The sequence below is a fragment of the Chiloscyllium plagiosum genome, unplaced genomic scaffold (genome assembly GCF_037043375.1).
Source record: "Chiloscyllium plagiosum isolate Xiang-an unplaced genomic scaffold, Cpla_swu_hap1 HiC_scaffold_22, whole genome shotgun sequence".
NCBI lineage: Eukaryota > Metazoa > Chordata > Chondrichthyes > Orectolobiformes > Hemiscylliidae > Chiloscyllium > Chiloscyllium plagiosum.
The window spans coordinates 27,300,727-27,318,312 of NW_028270160.1; the positions used below are offsets into that span (position 1 = coordinate 27,300,727).

The following is a 17,586-nucleotide window of genomic DNA, read 5'->3' on the forward strand; positions in this document are numbered from 1 at the left end:
TCCAAAAATAATTTTTGCAAAGCAAGCAAGTATACTGACAAAATTCTCCTTTTTGACCAAAGAGGAGGTAATGACAAGGGCTGCCTGAGAATGTGCAGACCGATGTTCTTCGCTGAGTTATACAGTTATCACGTTGTACAACACTGAACAGACTGTCAGGTCCAACTTGTCCACGGCGACCAGACATCCTAAACTAGCCGAGTCCCATTTGGTCCATATCCCTCTTAAACCCTTCCTGTTCATGAACCCATCTTGATGCCTTTTAGATGTTGTAATTGTACCAGCCTCCACCACTTCCAGTGGCAGCTCATTCCATATACACACCACCCTGTGTGAAAAAGTTTCCCCTTAAGTCCCTTTTAAGTCTTTCTCCTCTCACCTTAAGCATATGCCCCCTAATTTTAGACTCGCCCACACTGGGGAAAACTCCTTGGCTATTCATCCTAACCATGTGCCTCATGCTTTTATAAACCTCTACAAGGTCGCCCTCAGTGTCCTACACTCCAGGGAAAATAGCCCCAGTCTATTCAGCCTCTCCCTATAGCTCAAACCTTCTAACCCTGGCAACATCCTTGTAAACCTTTTCTGCACCCTTTCAAGTTTAACAATACCTTCCCTATCGCAGGGAGACCAGAACTGAACACAGTATTCCTAAAGTTGCCTAACTAATGTCCTGTATAGCCACAACATGATATCAATGCACTGACCAATAAAGACAAGCATATGAATCGCCTTCTTTCCTACCCTGTCTACTTGCGACTCCACTTTCAAAGAACTATGAACCTGCACCTCAAGGTCTCTTTGTTTGACTACACACCCCAGGACCCTATCATAAAGTATAAAAGTCCTGCCCTGATTTGCCTAAAAAAAATGCAACACCTCACATTTATCTAAATTAAACTCGATCTGCCACTGCTCAGCCCATCTGATCAAGGTCCCATTGTATTTCAAGGCAACCTTCACTGCCCACTACACCACCAATTTTGGTGTCATTTAAAAAATTACTAACTATTCCTCCTATATTCACATACAAATCACTTATATAAATGATAAAAAGCAGTGGACGCAGCACTGATCCTTGCGGCTCACTGTTGGTCAGGCCTCCAGTCCAAGAAACAACCCTCTACCATCATCGCTCTATATTTCCTTGGCTTTTGCTTACCACCTTTCTTAAATAATGGCACCACATTAGCCACCCTCCAGTCTTCCAGCACCTCACTGGTGGCCATCAGTGCAAATATCTGACCAAGGGGCCCAACAGTCACTTCCCTAGCTTACCACAAAGTTCTAGAATGCACCTGATCCGGTCCTGGGGATTTATGCACCTTGATGCATTTTAAGGCGCCCAGTACGTCTTCCTCTTGGACACTTTTCAAGATATTGCTGTTTATTTCTCAAAGTTCTATAGCTTCCAATTGCTCCACTGTAAATACTGGTGCAATACTAGATATTCATTTAGTATCTCATCCATTTCATGTGATTCCACACACAGACTGTCTTGCTGATCTCCCTAGTTGCTCTTTTGCCCTTGTTGTATTTGTAGAATCTCTTCGGGTTCTCCTTAATCCTAATCTTTAACCTTATTTGCCAAAGCTATCTCATGTCCCCGTTTTGTCTTCCTGATTTCCCTCTTGGGTTTACTCCTACTGCCCTTATATTCCCATTCACCAGCTGATTGAGCATTTCCAACCCCTCTAATCTATGCCATAGAGATCCACTTGATCTTTCAAGATAGCATGACTGGCGGGATAGAAATAGATTTATTACATGGGGGATATTTGGACTTTGTGTAGTCATATAAGTGATTGCAAATTTTCAACCTGTTTTACATCTTTCCTAGTTCTCTTCCACTGCTATCATTAAGAACATCATAGCAATATTTAGCTCTTTTCCCTCTCTTACAGAGCGAAAGGATCGAGAAACTATTGCATAGTGCCTTGTAAAATGGAGAAGATTGCTGTGAAATGCTGATTTGTAGAACATTCTCTGAATTTGCATTCCACTCTTGAATGAATCACTTAATAAGCAAAGCTTCTTTCTGAAGGGAAATAAAATAAACAGCGTTGAAATAACATCAAGCACTCAGTGCTATGGATTCTACTGTTTGGTACATAATTCAAGGAGCTTCATACTATTTTGCTTTTGTGTTGAAATAGACAATCACTTCTGGAAACTAGAAAGAAAAACAGAGAATTCTGGGAACTTGCAATAGGTCAGGCAGCACATGAAGTATTAGCAGTCCATCTCTCCATTTTCCATTTCACTTATGTAAGTTTAGTGATTTTCGTATGAAATTTCAATAGCAATTACTTATTTTTATTTTGAATGTAAAATGTTATCGGGCAATTGTTCCCCATTTACAAGAACGGGGAACTATGCTATCTGAACAATATGGTCCCTGCCCTATTTGTAGAGAAAATGGGAACATTTCCAGCAACCTCTATTGTACTGCAGACAGAGCTGGATAACGCATTAGGATGCTAGTTATCAGCGGCGGAGCCCTTGGCGAAGAGATGCTGGCTCATTGTAACTTATTTTTGAGTGGAATAATAACAAACAGTGAGCAAGCTAAGTTTTCTTCCATCAGTGAGCCATTTTACTCAACTTAAATAAAATGGCTTCTAACTATCTTCATGTAATCTTCTGAAGCTAATGAAAGTTTGCCCTCAAAACCTGTTGCCTGTGTTTCTGTCGCTGTGCTCACAACAAAAGAGGAAAGTCTCAGCCAGAACAACCACTTTCAATGTTGTAGTCTACCTCATCAGCAATTTAATTATCTTTCATTTTCAGTCCCTTATTTACAAATACTTTGCAGTAAGGCAAATCACATTAATCTAACATTTGACTTGAGATAATGCTACTCGCCCTCATCTGTTTAATGACATCACAAAGTTATTTGGTCCATTTTATTTTTCTATGTTCAAGAGCTGATTGGCTCAAAATTAAAGCTCTCAAGTAATGGAATAACGATTTTTCACGTCTTAAAATTTGAAATATAATTGGTTTACTAAAATGGTTGGCCTGAATCCTGCAGCTACACATATAGGACCTTGCTGTGTCAATTCAAGAGCTTTTAGTAACATACCTTTCATTCTTGTCCTCTTTTTTGACCTCATATTAATACTGTTTCTTCTAAAATTGAAACAATTTGTATTTTATTAAAAACATTTATTTATATCTATTATGGAAAATGATACCAAAAAGTTGCACAGAGATGTAATGCAAAATTAATGTTGAAACAAAATGAAGGTACTTCTAACCAAAACAGGAATTTGAGGGGCGTTTGGAAAATATTTATTGTAAGAGACAAAAACAGCTATAGGAATATGTAATCAGAAGGAAGGTTCTGTAGCTGCATGACCTACAAATTAATTTCACAGATCATGAAATATTTCCAAATCAGCAGCCCTGTCAAGTTGCATTCCACATGAACAAAGTTACCTCCACAACTCTGATGTATGAAGATAAAGCAATCTCCCCAGGCTGGGTGAATTTTCTTATGTATGTATCCTCTTTTAGATTGTCTCAACAAATGAAGGAAATTCCTCTCAAAATGTTGGCATACAGCATGCTGCTAGGTGCTTTAATCCACTTGAGGTTATTTGCAAAGAAAAGAATTCTTCTGCTTCTTGTTTACTCAATGAGAATCAAAGGGTCACAGATGTTTGGAAAATCTTTTATTCAGAATAAACTGCCATGTATCATTTTCATGTTAATAGCCTTGATGTAAGTGACAGATTGCTGTATTTCAATTCATAAATTAAAAGATGCCAATATTCATCTAGACAATGCATTTTTAGTATGCAGAACAGGACCGTTTTCAAACAATGTAGCAGCAAAAATGGCAACATCTACTGAAATGTGTGCTCATCCTATGTTCAAAATTCCAAAAGGATACCTTGCGTCATAAAATGACTGCGATGTCATTTTTAATGTTTAACCAATTTAATTGATAAAAGGGGGGAATATTCTCAACTTATGCTATTAATTCAATATTGAAAACAGCCCATTTATTTATGACAACTACCTCTGTTTCCGTAGCAGTTCTAAAGTAATAAAATATTTTGAGGCATTATGCGAGACCATTATGTGTCGACATTTGGCATCAGAAAATATGAAGATAGTTGATCCAAAAACTTTGTCATAAAAGTAGGTTTTAAAGGATGCCTTAAAGCAGCAAAGAGATAGAAATGTGGATGGTGTTTTATGTGTGGAGTTCATGATCGTAGTGCCCAAGCATCTGAAATCAATATTCCCTGAAATCTTTGTGGCTGTGTATTCACTTTAAACAGCATGTTAATGCTGTGCTGATGCATTCACTCCCAGTTTCTCCAGCCTTTCCCTCACATCAACCTCAGAGGTCCAAACAGCGGGCGGAGAAATTAGTGGGAACATTGACTGAAATCATTCTCAACAATGGTAAAACAATTAAATTGGGAAAGTTTTGAGATGCCAGAATAAGAGGAGTGGAGGTGTCTCCAATTTTATAGGGCTGGATGAGGTAATAAACAGGAGGAGCAAGGTCTTGGACGGATTTATAAACAAGGATAAGCATTTTAAAATTGAATGCCTGTCGTTATTACTTAGCCAGAAACTGATGTGTGAACGTAAGCGGCACGCACAAGGAATTGGGATTTGGTGCAAGTAAGGGCATAGGAAGCAGAGTTTTCTAATGCCTTGAGTTTACAGATAGTAGAATGTGGGAGCCTGACCAGCATGAAATAGTTAAGTCCAGACTATCAAAGGCATGCATGAGTGTTTCAGCAGCAGACAGGTTGAGACAGGGCAAAGTGAGATGATGTAAGAGGTGGAAATATGCAGTTTTAGTGATGGCACGAATCTGTGGTTGGAAGCACATTTTTGTATCAAACATGATTCCAAGCTTCCAAAGATAGTTCAGCCTCTTAACAGATGCTAACAAAGTGATAACAGTCAGAGCGAGGAGATGGAGTTTTAGCATGGTGATGAAAAATAATGACTTCAATCTTCCCAATGTATGATTTTAAGCAAATTTTGGCACGTCTAGTATTGGATGTTAAAAACTCTGATAACTTAGAAATAGTAGAGGAGTCAAGGAAGGTGATGTGACATGGAGCTGGGTGTCATCAGTGTTGATGTGAAAGTCACTGCTCTGTTTTTGGATGTTGTGTTTTTGACTGAGGAGGACAGTTAAATGTTTCAGAGACACCAGTGAAACTGGTGCTGGAGCAGGAAGAGAAGCCATTTCAGATGATGCGAGCTACAATTAAATAATTGAGAATGGAATAAGGCAAGAACAATGTTAACTACTTCAGAGAAATATAAATTGTTGGATTATGAATTGTTTGGCCATTAATATATGTTGAATGAAGAAAAAAATCAGTATCTGCAATGAAGGAGTCTGTAAGGTTTAAATTTGATGTGCTTGAGAAGACTGATAGCCATGGGAGGTCAAAAAGCACAGGATAATGGATAAGTAGGATTTGGTTCAAGACAGAGTACAAGCATCAAGGTTTTGGATGAACAGAAGGTGAAGCTTGGGAAGTTGGAGGTGGTGGTGGTGGTGATGGCTGGGGGAATGGTGCTGGTGCTGGCTTGGGGGGCATTGGGGAAAGCATTGGAACTGTTGAATTTGAAGATATCAAAGGAATGAATGCAGGTTTCACCAGAAGTATGGCAGTGACAGATAGGCACCATCACAAGGATAAAAGCTGTTGGTTTTTGTAATTAGCAGAGTATGAGTCTGAAACCTCATAGATTAATGCCTCAGTTAAGATAGCAGTCAGAGGAATGTCAGACATCAAGCGCTAACCTTCACACAACATAGATTCAAAGTTTTAATAATGGTTTATTCGCAGACAGAAACAGGCCATCTGACTCAAGTCCAAATTGATGTCTATGTCTACCAACTTCTGTTTCTGTTTACTCTTCAATAGGGAAGGTCCTGTACTGTGCATTGTCATTTAGGGATGGGACCTTCAAGCGTTCCAAAGTACAATTGTGTACTTGTGTTGAAGTACAGAGCAAAATTACCTTTAGTTTGTTCCTATCAGTTTGCAAGACTATTTTTTCACTGGACTCTTATGATTAATTGTACTACATAAAATATCTCTCTTTTTTTTATTAACAGAGAAACATTTAGTAGTACTTCGAGATGGGAGAACATTAATAGGATATTTAAGGAGTGTAGATCAATTTGGTAAGTATTATTATGGGAACAAAATAAAGTTATTTAAGCATTGTGGTGGATCAATCATTTTTGATCATTGAAAGTTGCATTGGCCATGTGGTCAAAGTTGTTAAATATCTCCATAGACAATTAAAAGAATTGTTGTGTTGCTGTGGTGATGGATTTGAATCAGTACGGTTATTGCAGATCACTCGAGCTGGGAGAGATTTTAGCATTGGATTAAGACCCATCACAGGAAGTATAGAATTGTTCAGATTCAGATTGTGATTGTTTTAATTGAATGCAGAAGCAGTACAAATGTAATAGGAATATCATTACTCCTCCCAGAAATTAAATAGAAGTGAAGAGGTATGAAAAGTTAGAATACCCATTTTAATGTTTTAAGAACATTTCACATATGACTACTTGGCAGAATGCACCTTGACACAATTGAAAGGAATAGTTAATAAAGAAATTGATATTGGTGGTCACAAGGAACATCAAGAGATTTAGATGTTCATATGCCAAGCCAGTAGTTTATAATAGCCTGACAAGTACTCCAACAAATGTGGTTAAATAAAATCAAGATTGAGCTTTTAAATATAAGAGGAGCAGTTCAAAAAAGGGGACTATGCAAAGCTCTATAGCTGGAATTTCTGTGCATTTGGAAGATTGAGTTTTATACTGTGTTGAGAGCAAGATTAATTAATTGTCTCTTGAAAGTGTCCAAATATGGCCCTTTGTTCAAGTAGGCCTGCAGAGCGCTGAAGTTCACAATTGGAAAAATCAAACTTAGTTTTTCAACCATCTCAGTTAGAACATTTTCATTTTTTTGGCCTTTTAATAGTTAGAAAAATGTGTTTACCAAACATCTTAGGAGAGTTTATTGTTCTTGTACAATTCAGAGGGATGGGAAATATTTTGTGTCAAGTTTGTCAGTGACTTTTCTCAACAGTTCTTTTTGATCCTGGATATAAACCCATGATTTCTTTATCCCTTCGTAATTTTGCCTCTATCTGCTTAGAGTAACTCAAGTCACTTCATGTGTTTCAGCAGGAGAGATCATCAGTCTGCAAAGGAATATTATTGCCAATAGAAAAAAAACCTGTTAATGACATGCCCCACTTTGAAACTGCAAAATAGAATGGATTCAAGGAGATTTCCCTGAGGATTCTCTGTTAGGTGTTGTGAAGTGGAAGTGCCGGTGTTGGACTGGGTTGGGCAAGGTCAAAAATCACACAACATCAGGTTATAGTCCCACACGTTTATTTTAAAACACAAGCTTTTGGAGCTTCGCTCCTTCTTCAGGTGCTAGGCATGAATGCAGGATAAGTGCTCTGGCTGGGACGTTTGCTTTCATCATTTCAGCAATTGTGCAATGGGTTGAGAGTTGTAACAGATTCTGTAATGTTTGAGAATTGCTTCATTTTTAGATTCTGAGTTTGAGAGTGCAACTAGTTGCGAAGGAGACGGCAGGTTGTACAGCAATTATGTCAGAAATATCAAAATGCAGTTGCTAAGGTTTATTGGCCTGAGAAGTTGCTTTCCACTGAACTTCAGTTGTTCAAGTAGTTTAAACAGGTCTTAGCAAGACTTATACACTTAATGGCAAGATCCTAGGGAGTGTTGCTGAACAAAGAGACCTTGGAGTGCAGGTTCATAGCTCCTTGAAAGTGGAGTTGGAGGTAGATAGGATAGTGAAGAAGGCATTTGGTATGCTTTCCTTTATTGGTCAGAGTATTGAGTACAGGAGTTGGGAGGTCATGTTGCTGATGTACAGGACATTGGTTAGGCCACTGTTGGAATATTGTGTGCAATTCTGGCCTCCTTCCTATTGGAAAGATGATGTGAAACTTGAAAGGGTTCAGAAAAGATTTACAAGGATGTTGCCAGGGTTGGAGGATTTGAGCTATAGGGAGAGGCTGAACAGGCTGGGGCTGTTTTTCCTGGAGCGTTGGAGGTTGAGTGTTGACCTTATAGAAGTTTACAAAATCATGAGGGGCACAGATAGGATAAATAGACAAAGTATTTTCCCTAGGGTGGGGGAGTCCAGAACTAGAGGGCATAGGTTTAGGGTGAGAGGGGAAAGATATAAAAGAGACCTAAGGGGCAGCTTTTTCACCCAGAGGGTGGTACGTGTATGGAATGAGCTGCCAGAGGAAGTGGTGGAGGCTGGTGCAATTGCAACATTTAAAAGGCATTTGGATGGGTATATGAATAGGAAGGGCTTGGAAGAATATGGGCTGGGTGCTGGCAGGTGGAACTAGATTGGGTTGGTATTTCTGGTCGGCATGGATGGGTTGGACCAAAGTGTCTGTTTCCGTGCTGTACATCTCTATGACTCTAAACAGAGAAATGATTAACACTAATGTGTAATTAGAACTTGAAGAACCACATCATTATAGAGCATATCAAGGTGATCTTTGGATGGAAAGTTTAATATAGCTGTCATTTCCACTCACTCACCTCTCAGCAAATATGTCAAAATGTCACACAGCAGAGGGTAGAATGTGACTCCTGTCATGACTCAAGAGGGTAGTGCATTGGAAATCCAACCCCACTATTCCCAGATTTGTCACAAATATCAAACCACTGAATTGCACAATTTTATCTAATTGTCTAATTCAGGTTAAATAAATGTGCACACCAGGTTTTCATGAACAGGAAAACAACTACTTATTGTGATAAAACTATTTTAACCAATAGCGATAAGGAGACATGAATTATTAACATATAAATCTATAATTAAAAATCTACCCCTTTCTAAAATTTCCATACAGATACAAACCCACAAAAGAGACAAGAGATGAGTATTATAGGTGTTGGGGAAGTACAAAAAGGTCAGAGAAGCACATTTCTGGTACCATTCTGGATCTCAGATGTTGATGTGTTGTTTCCTTTTGGCCTTCTTTCAACTCCTTCTAATTCTTTGCTAATACTATGAAGTTGTGGATGTTCTGATTTCCTCTCTTTTGTTCACTGGTTGAGGATTCGCCTTTTCAATGCCTCTTAAGATGGCTTTCCCCCTTCTTTCAACAGGGGATTTTGTAGAGGGAGGAACTTACAGAGAAAGATGGAGGCAGTAACTAACTACTAGATGTTTTCTTTCCCTTATCCATACAAACGGGAGAGAGAGATGGATGTTTTCTCTTTGCAGACTGGATTTTTCTCCTGTATTGTTCACACCCAAGACTGCAGCTAGATGCCGGAATCAATCAAGTGAATGTTACTATGCTGAACCTTTGAAAACCAATCAGAATGCTGCCTCTGGGTAAAATTGACTTGATCACATCCGGATCATGCCTTTCAGTCCTGAATGTTCCCTCATTATTTGAATAAGGCAACATTATACAACAAGAATATGTGCTTTTTAGATTTAGAATATGTGGCATTACATTTGGAATATAAATCTGTAGTGGCGGCCGTAAAACGATCACTGACTTAAAAACCCATCCCGCTCACTTGTCCTTTGAAGGAAGAAAATCTGTCTTACCTGGTCCAGCCCACATGTGATTCCAAACCCACAGCAATGCTGTTGATTGTAAACTGACCTTTGAAATGCCTTAGCAAACTACTGAGTCCAGGAGTAATTAGGAGTGGGCAACAAATATTGGCCCTCCAGTGATGTCTACATTCAATGAAAGAATTAGTGAAAACCCTATGTCAAATACATATTGACTGTGAAATACTATCCAATGTGGTTTATCTGAAACCATGCAGTTTGAAATTGACTTTGGAATTTTACCTTGGGGTAATAGGAGAGCTCTCTTTGAATTTGAACTTTGCACATGTTAGCTTATTTTGTCGACATATTCACTTGATTTTCCCAAATCTCCAATGCACATCTACTTCAGTGATGATGTTGTGGAGAAATGGTACTTTTTCTTTTGATGAAAATTATCATAGGTAAAACTATGGTGGGTTTGGATTGAATAGAAATGTAGCAACAGTTTTGACCAGCATGTTTCAAACTGTTCAATTCATGAGTTAAATAAGTATCATTTCATACAACTCTGATATAAAAAAATTTTTAAAAATTAATTTTATATATAACAGTTGAGACTATCCTAGCAAAAATTGTGATGTGACATATCACATTGCCCCCTGGGATGTAAGTTTGAGACTAATCCTCATGACACTTTCATCCTAACAGATCTAGGTTCATACTGTCCTGTAATCTGTTATGACTGAGATCTTTATTTTACATTTCACTGTATGATCTTTAAGTATAACCTTTAGAGAGAATTAGGTGTGAATTAAGAATTAAGCTTGAATTAAGCTGTAGAATTGCAATGCAATTACAACACAAAAAATGTGCTTTTATTGATGATCGTGTAGTGATCTTCTTCATGTATTGATTTAAAATCTCTTGAGAGTGGAATCCATGCTAATCACCAAGGCAATTATGTTTATGCTTCCATCACTGTGTTGCAGCTAATTTGGTTCTTCATCGGACAGTGGAACGAATCCACGTAGGAAGAAAATACGGTGATATTCCCAGAGGGATTTTTGTTGTCCGAGGAGAAAATGTGGTGCTTCTGGGGGAAATAGTGAGTTTAGTTTTTCTCTGATTTCCTACTTCATTATTTTTGAACCATATTAATCAAAACATTGACAGAAAATTGGAGAATAACTTTAGATTGATGTTCTGCTTTGCAAAAATTAATTAACCATTGATTACACCACCTACTTCTACCTAGATAGCATTGCTTGATGTCCCTGTCTCACCTCATTTCCTGGTGAAACCAGAATTTGTTCTTTCATTACCTCTGGACTTAAATATTTAAATGCACTCTAGGCTGGTCTCTCCCACTCTATCTTCTGTAAACCTGGGATTGTTCAAAACTCGACTGCTTATATCTTAAATAATAGCAAGTACCATTTCCCCTTTCAGGACAGCGCTCACTGCCTTACATTGGCTGTCAGTCAAGCAATATTTTATTTGTAAATTTCCTTCCTTATTGTCAAACCATCTGTTGCCTTATTCCTATCTATCTCTGTAATCTGCAGCACTATAACTCCTTGATATCTCTGCACTCCCCTAATCCTGACCTTTTGTGCATCCCCATTTTTTATTGCTCCACTACTGGTGGCTGTGCATTCAGTTGCCTTAACCAGAGTTTTCACATGTCCCCTGTACACCTCTGCATTCTCTATCTTATTTTCTTCCTTTACACACACTCCTCTTTGATCAAGCTTTTCGTCATTTTATCCATTGTCTCCTCATGTGGTTGGATACCATACTATGTTCATAATGCTTCTGTGAAGTGTCTTGGGATACTATTTTGTTAAAGGTACAATATAAATATAAGTTATTGTCATTATTGGATTAAGATTTGCAGTACTTTTCCTCTAATTCAGCAAGCAAAATGATGGTCTTGTTTAAATTTGATATTCTATTGCATTCCTTTAATGGCTGATTTTGCCTTACAGGATCTGGAAAGGGAGACGGATACTCCCTTACAGAGGGTGTCTATTGAGGAGATCCTGGAAGCTCAAAGAGTTCAACAGCATGAAAAACAAGAGGCAGAAAAGGCAAAAAGTGAAGCTTTGAGAGAACGAGGATTATCTGTCCCCCGTACAGATACTCTTGATGAATACTAAAGAAATCACTATTAAGAATACAATACCAGACTTTACCACATCACCTTTTTTTAAATGACTGGAGTTGGTAGGTTTCACTGCTGAAATGGGATAGATGATAACTATAAATGAATGAACTCCATATGTTAAAAAAAAGTTTTTAACAGACATTTTACAATGGACTTGCTGTGCTTTTTAAAACACAGCAACAAAGCAATAGAAAAATGCATTGAGTTAATTTATGGGTTGTTGAAATCCACTCTATCAATCTGAAAATGTAACAGTAAAAGACAATGAAGCTTTAATCACACGTGATGGGCTTTCCATTCAGCGAAAGGATGTGCCATACCAATCAATGTGTCGGTAGGTTTTTCTTACATTATCTTGCTGTGTATTTACCAAAAATAAAAATATCATTCATTTCATAATTTGCATAGTTTCAACTCATCCCTCTGTTAATTGTAGGATCTTGTTTATGCACAGATCAGTTCTCTTGTTTGAATGCAAAATAACACCATATTGAAAGTTGTGAGCAGTGAGTGAATACGTCATCGATAATCTATTATATGGCAATCTCACAATAACATTTGCTGATATACACTTATCTATGACCTAATTTGCACTCTTCCTGGCTACTTGTGAGCAGGAAAGTAGTATTAAGATATTCCTTTACGTGGAAAATTTGTATTTCCACTAGTAGCACTCTGGAGGGTCAGCATATTTTGGTATAGTTTTGTGAAAATGGCAAGTTTTATCCTACTTTTGGTTTCTTTCATAGTTCCAACGATTAAATTAATTTGCTGAAACTGATCTACTGTTACTTGGTTATGTCTTATATTTACTTTGCAAGTTTTTAATATTGGGTGAAAGTGAGGACTGCAGATGCTGGAGGTTAGAGTCGAGAGTTTGGTGCTGGAAAAGCACAGCAGGTCAGGCAGCATCCAGGAGCAGGAAAATCGATATTTCCTTCATCAGGAATTTTGTATATTGACTTACTGCTGAAGGAATGTCTTCTGTGTAGTTGACCTACAATATATATTGCTTCATAAATAACATATTTCTCTGGGAGCAGCACATAAAATGCCTTAGAAATGTGCCTATATTGAAGTTACGTAAGAAGTGTTTGCTTAGTCCATCTGTGGAGAGATTTTAGAAGCAAATGTGTTGAAGATAGAACTATCCAGTTCAGATCTCAAAGTACTAATACACATTTTATCATAAAGATATATTTGGCTGTGCAACATGATTATAGTTCAAAGATCTCAACATAGGGGTATACATTCGGTTCAGGATAGACAGTAACCCCTTCAATCTGCAAAGGCTTAAGTTTCACATAAAGAGCATAGAATAGCTAAATGAACTGTAATTTGCCAGTTGTATCGTCCCTTGTCTCATAACACATAAGCCAGGGGACATTCAGTTTCTTATTTATTGCTTTGCCCAAGCCGCTGAATGACATTAAGTCTGTAAGTGACAGAGATCTTGTACCAACTTGGCCCTGGTCACAAACTCCAAGCCCCTACAGTCACTATCAACAATACACCCCTCAATTTAGTTCAGAGATTTTGCAGTCTTGATAGTGTCCCCTCCAATAACACCATAAGACATAGGAACAGGAATTAGGCCGTTCAGCCAATTGAGTCTGCTCTATCATTCAATCATGGCTGATAAGTTTCTCAACCCCATTCTCCCACTTTCTCCTTGTAACCCATGATCCCCTTGATACTCAAGAACCTATCTATCTCAGTCTTAAATATACTCAATGACCTGCCTCCACAGCCTTCTGTGCAGTGAAATCCATAGATTCACCACTCTCTGGCTGAAAATGTTTCTCCTTAACTCCGTTCTAAAATGTCTGCCCTTTACTTTAAGGCTGTGCCCTCAGGTCCTAGTCTCTCCTACCAATGGAAACATCTTCCCAACATCTACTTTGTCCAAGCCATTCAGTGTTCTTTAAGTTTCAATTAGAGCCCTCTCAATCTTCTAAACTCCACTGTGTATAGACCCAGAATCCTCAAGCATTCCTCATATGTTATGCTGTTCATTCCTGGGACCAATCTCATGGATCTCCTCTGAACACGTTCCAGGGCCAGTACATCCTTCCTGAGATATGGGGCCCAAAACTGCACACAATACACCAAATGTGGTCTGACCAGAGCCTTGTGGAGTCTCAGAAGTACATTCCTGCTTTTATATTCGAATCCTTTCAAAATAAATGCCATCATTGGATTTGCCTTCTGAACTACTGATTTGACCTGCAACTTTACCTGAAATCACCCATCCCTTGGCAAACTGGCATGGCACAGTTGTTAGCACGGGCACCCTTGGGCAACTGTCTGTAGGAAGTTTGGACCTTCTCCCTGTGTCTGCATGGGTTTCTGCTGGGTGTTGCGGTTATGTCCCATAGTCCAAACATGTGCAGGTTAGGTGGGATTGCCATGCTAAATTGCCCCATAGTGCCCAGAGATGAGCAATCTCTGAGAGGGGAGGGGGGACTGCAGGGGTGTTAGCCATTATAAATGTGAGGTTATGGGGATAGGGTGGATTTGGCTGAGTTGTTCTACAGAGGATCAATGCAGACTTGTTTGGCCAAATTGCCCCTCTCTGCACTGTAGAAATTCTGTTATTCAAATGCATTTAGCAGGCTCGCCTACTAACAGGCTTTAGAGAGAGCATGGAGTTTGTGTCAAAAGAAAGATCAAAGTTACCAGGTAGTAGTTTGTACATATTTCTCAATGAGTATTAGGCATAGATAATCTGCGGATGTCATGTGAAACACCTTGATATATTCCATTTCTCTGATTTAAGACCTATATGCAAAATAGGACAAAATCTCTAACATCGAAGTTCTTCCAAAGTGCAGCTGACCTCGTCGAGTGAGCATGCTTTGTTGGGTCAGCCATGTGGTTTGTATGGAGGATTCTCCCACAGTGAAGGCGGTATTATACAGCCAGCTGAGGACCAAAACCCATGTCATAGATGTCCCAAACTTAAAAGCAAAGACATTGTGGAAGCCAGTCTGAGCCTGTAAGTTGGACCCCATTACATAGAAAGAGCAACCCTGGACAAATACAAAAGGCTCTGTCGTCAGGTAATCTCAACATTTGAGAACAGAATTCCTACAGAATACGTGAGCACACTGCCATCCCTCCAAGAGTGAATTCATATGTAATATTTTCTATTAGATCTGCAAGTGATGTTGTTAACATTAAATATGGGATAACACCAATCTAGGCAGTGAATATTTCATCTCATTACTGAAAAAAATCATCCATCAAAGCAACAGGCAAATCCATCAAGTCATGTTAGAACTTGAGCAACAAGGAAATGAAGCAGTGCATTGCCAGCTGAGATATGAGTGAAAGAAAGGTTGCTTCAATGTACCGACCAATCATTAAGTCCTGGAGATATCAAAGAAATGTGTATCAGCATCAAGTTTAGTAAATGCGGTTCCAAAACTCTGGGATCAGAACTTTATTAAATCTTATTCCAAATTTCAAAGTAGTGATGATATTGACAGCTTTAACCTGAAATTTAAATAACTACCTCGTCACCCCAAAATAAAATGGGTTACACAACTCATAATTAAACAGTAACATTTCAGATCTTATAATTTAACATAAAACTGTCTGTGAGCAGAGGAAAATAAAACCCAAGCAAGAGTTCAGGTTTTTAAAGTGAATGCTGTCAGAGCTCTCATTGAAACTCAGGTTAGAAAAGCTGATACATTTTTAAGCATAATGTACCACCATGAGAACATAACAAAAGAAAGAGGTGCAGGATTAGGTCATATTGGCCCACCAAAGCTGTATTTGCCATTCAATACGATCCTCGTTGATCTTTGGCTTCAAATCCCCTTTTTGTCCTACTCTCTCTCTTCCTTGAGACCCTGAGAGATCAAAAATCTGTCAATCTCAACCTTAAATGTATCCAACAATGGAGCATCTACAATTCTTTGGGATAGAAAATCCCAAAGATGCACACTCCTTAGAGCAAAAAATATCCTCCTCATCTCTATGCTAAATGACTGATTCATCCTGAGACTTTTCTTTGTGTTCTGGATTCCCCAGTCAGGAAAAACCTCTGCGACAAGATTAGTGTGGTGCTGGAAAAACACAGCAGGTCAGGCAGCGTCCCAGGAGCAGGAAAATCAACGTTTCGGTCAGGAGCCCTTCATCAGGATTCCTGATGAAGGTCTCCTGCCCAAAAATCGATTTTCCTGCTCCTCGGATACTGCTTGACCTGCTGTGCTTTTCCAGCACCACTCTAATCTTGATTCTGATCCAGCATCTGCAGTCCTCACTTTTTCCTAGTTGAAAAGCTCTGAAAGTCAATCCTGTCAAATCCCTTCAGAATCTTTTCTCATAGTTCTAAATATCAAAGAGTACAGGTTGTTCTCCTATAACACGTGTTTCGTTAATGTGAATTTGCTATAACACAATTGACGAATTGGATCACTGTTTCTATAGCACGAACTTCAAAAGTGTGCATTGGTTATAATACAATTCCGTCCCCATTAGTTTAAATGGTGCTGCTATTACGTGATTTTCTTATAACATGGGATTGCACGAAAATGGTACGACCGTGTAATAGAAGAACTGACTGTATTGGCCCAGCTTACTTAGACTCACTTTATAGGGGGTAATCCTGTCATTCTGAATCAAAGTAGTGAATATTTACAACCTCCAGTTCAAGTGTATCATGGCTTAAATAAGGAAAACAAAATGATGCACAGCAATCAAAGTGTGATCTCACCAAAGCTCTGTACAATTGTAGCAAGATTTCTGAATTCATTTACTCCCATGCCCTTGCAATCAATGCAAATGTGACATTTGCCTTCCTAGTTGATTGCAGTACTTGCATGTGAACTTATTGTTCCTTGTTCAAATGCATCAAGTTTCTCTGAACATCACAAGTTTGATACCTTTGAAAGATATTCTAAATAAAAAATCTCTCACTTTGCCACCTTTTACTCCAAATGTCATTCATTTAATCTGTCTTTTTGTATTTTCAATCTCTTTGTGTCCTTCCCACAGCTTACATTCTTAGCTAGCTTTGTATGGTCATCCAGAGTTATTCTTTGTATCTTTATCTGTGGTATTAATATAAATTGTACATAGTTAAGGCCACAGCACTGATCCCTTCAGAATTCTATTGGACACAGCAAGCTAATTTGAAAATGCGCTCTCTGTTGCACTCTTTGGTTCCTATCTGTTGACTAATATTCTAGCCTTGTCAATTTATTACTCCCAAATCCATAAGCCCTTATCTCATGTACCTTTTATGTGCTACCTTTTTCAATGCTTTCTGGAAATCCAGGTATACTACTTTTATCTGACCTGCTAATTGCATTTTCAAAAAGCTCTTAAGAAATCTGTTGAAGTGATTTCCCTTTGATTAAACCATGTTGATTTTTAATGACCAAATTATGGTTTTCTAAGTGCATTGTTAATGAAAGATAAGGTAAAGTCACTATAGTTCCAGATCACCATAGGACTCTGCTCTCATTTGAGAAAGTCGTGCTGAGTTTAACCCGAGGGTCATCATGCCTCTGCAGAAGGGTGAGGTCGAGAAGTTGGGATCTTCCAACTAACCTCAGTTACTGCAGGAATTGAACCCATGTTGTTGACATCAATCTGTAAACCAGTCATCCAGATAACTCGCCCCCTCTAATTGTTGACGCTTATTAAGAGAAACATGGCATCTTCTTTAGTTTGTATTATGCAAGTTACTGTTTGTGTTGAATGTACCTGATCATAATTCCTCTCTACATATTCATCAATAAAACAACCTAGAAATTTGTACCTTACTTTATCAAATGTTTGGCTTCGGAGGGATGAAAAAAGCAAGCATTT

At 38.5% G+C, this 17,586-nt stretch overlaps 1 protein-coding gene across 2 annotated transcripts in view; it reads left to right on the plus strand.

Moving 5' to 3' along the window:
* lsm1 (LSM1, U6 small nuclear RNA associated) overlaps window positions 1-14,175 on the plus strand; it is a 28,845-nt gene extending 14,670 nt beyond the window's left edge. For both annotated transcript variants that reach the window (XM_043712723.2, XM_087998896.1), the window contains exons 2-4: window positions 6,110-6,178; window positions 10,583-10,698; window positions 11,582-14,175. In XM_043712723.2, the coding sequence (XP_043568658.1) occupies window positions 6,110-6,178; window positions 10,583-10,698; window positions 11,582-11,752 (356 nt within the window). In that variant the 3' untranslated portion in view covers window positions 11,753-14,175. The remainder of the gene's footprint in view (window positions 1-6,109; window positions 6,179-10,582; window positions 10,699-11,581) is intronic.
* Window positions 14,176-17,586: the final 3,411 nt, after the last annotated feature.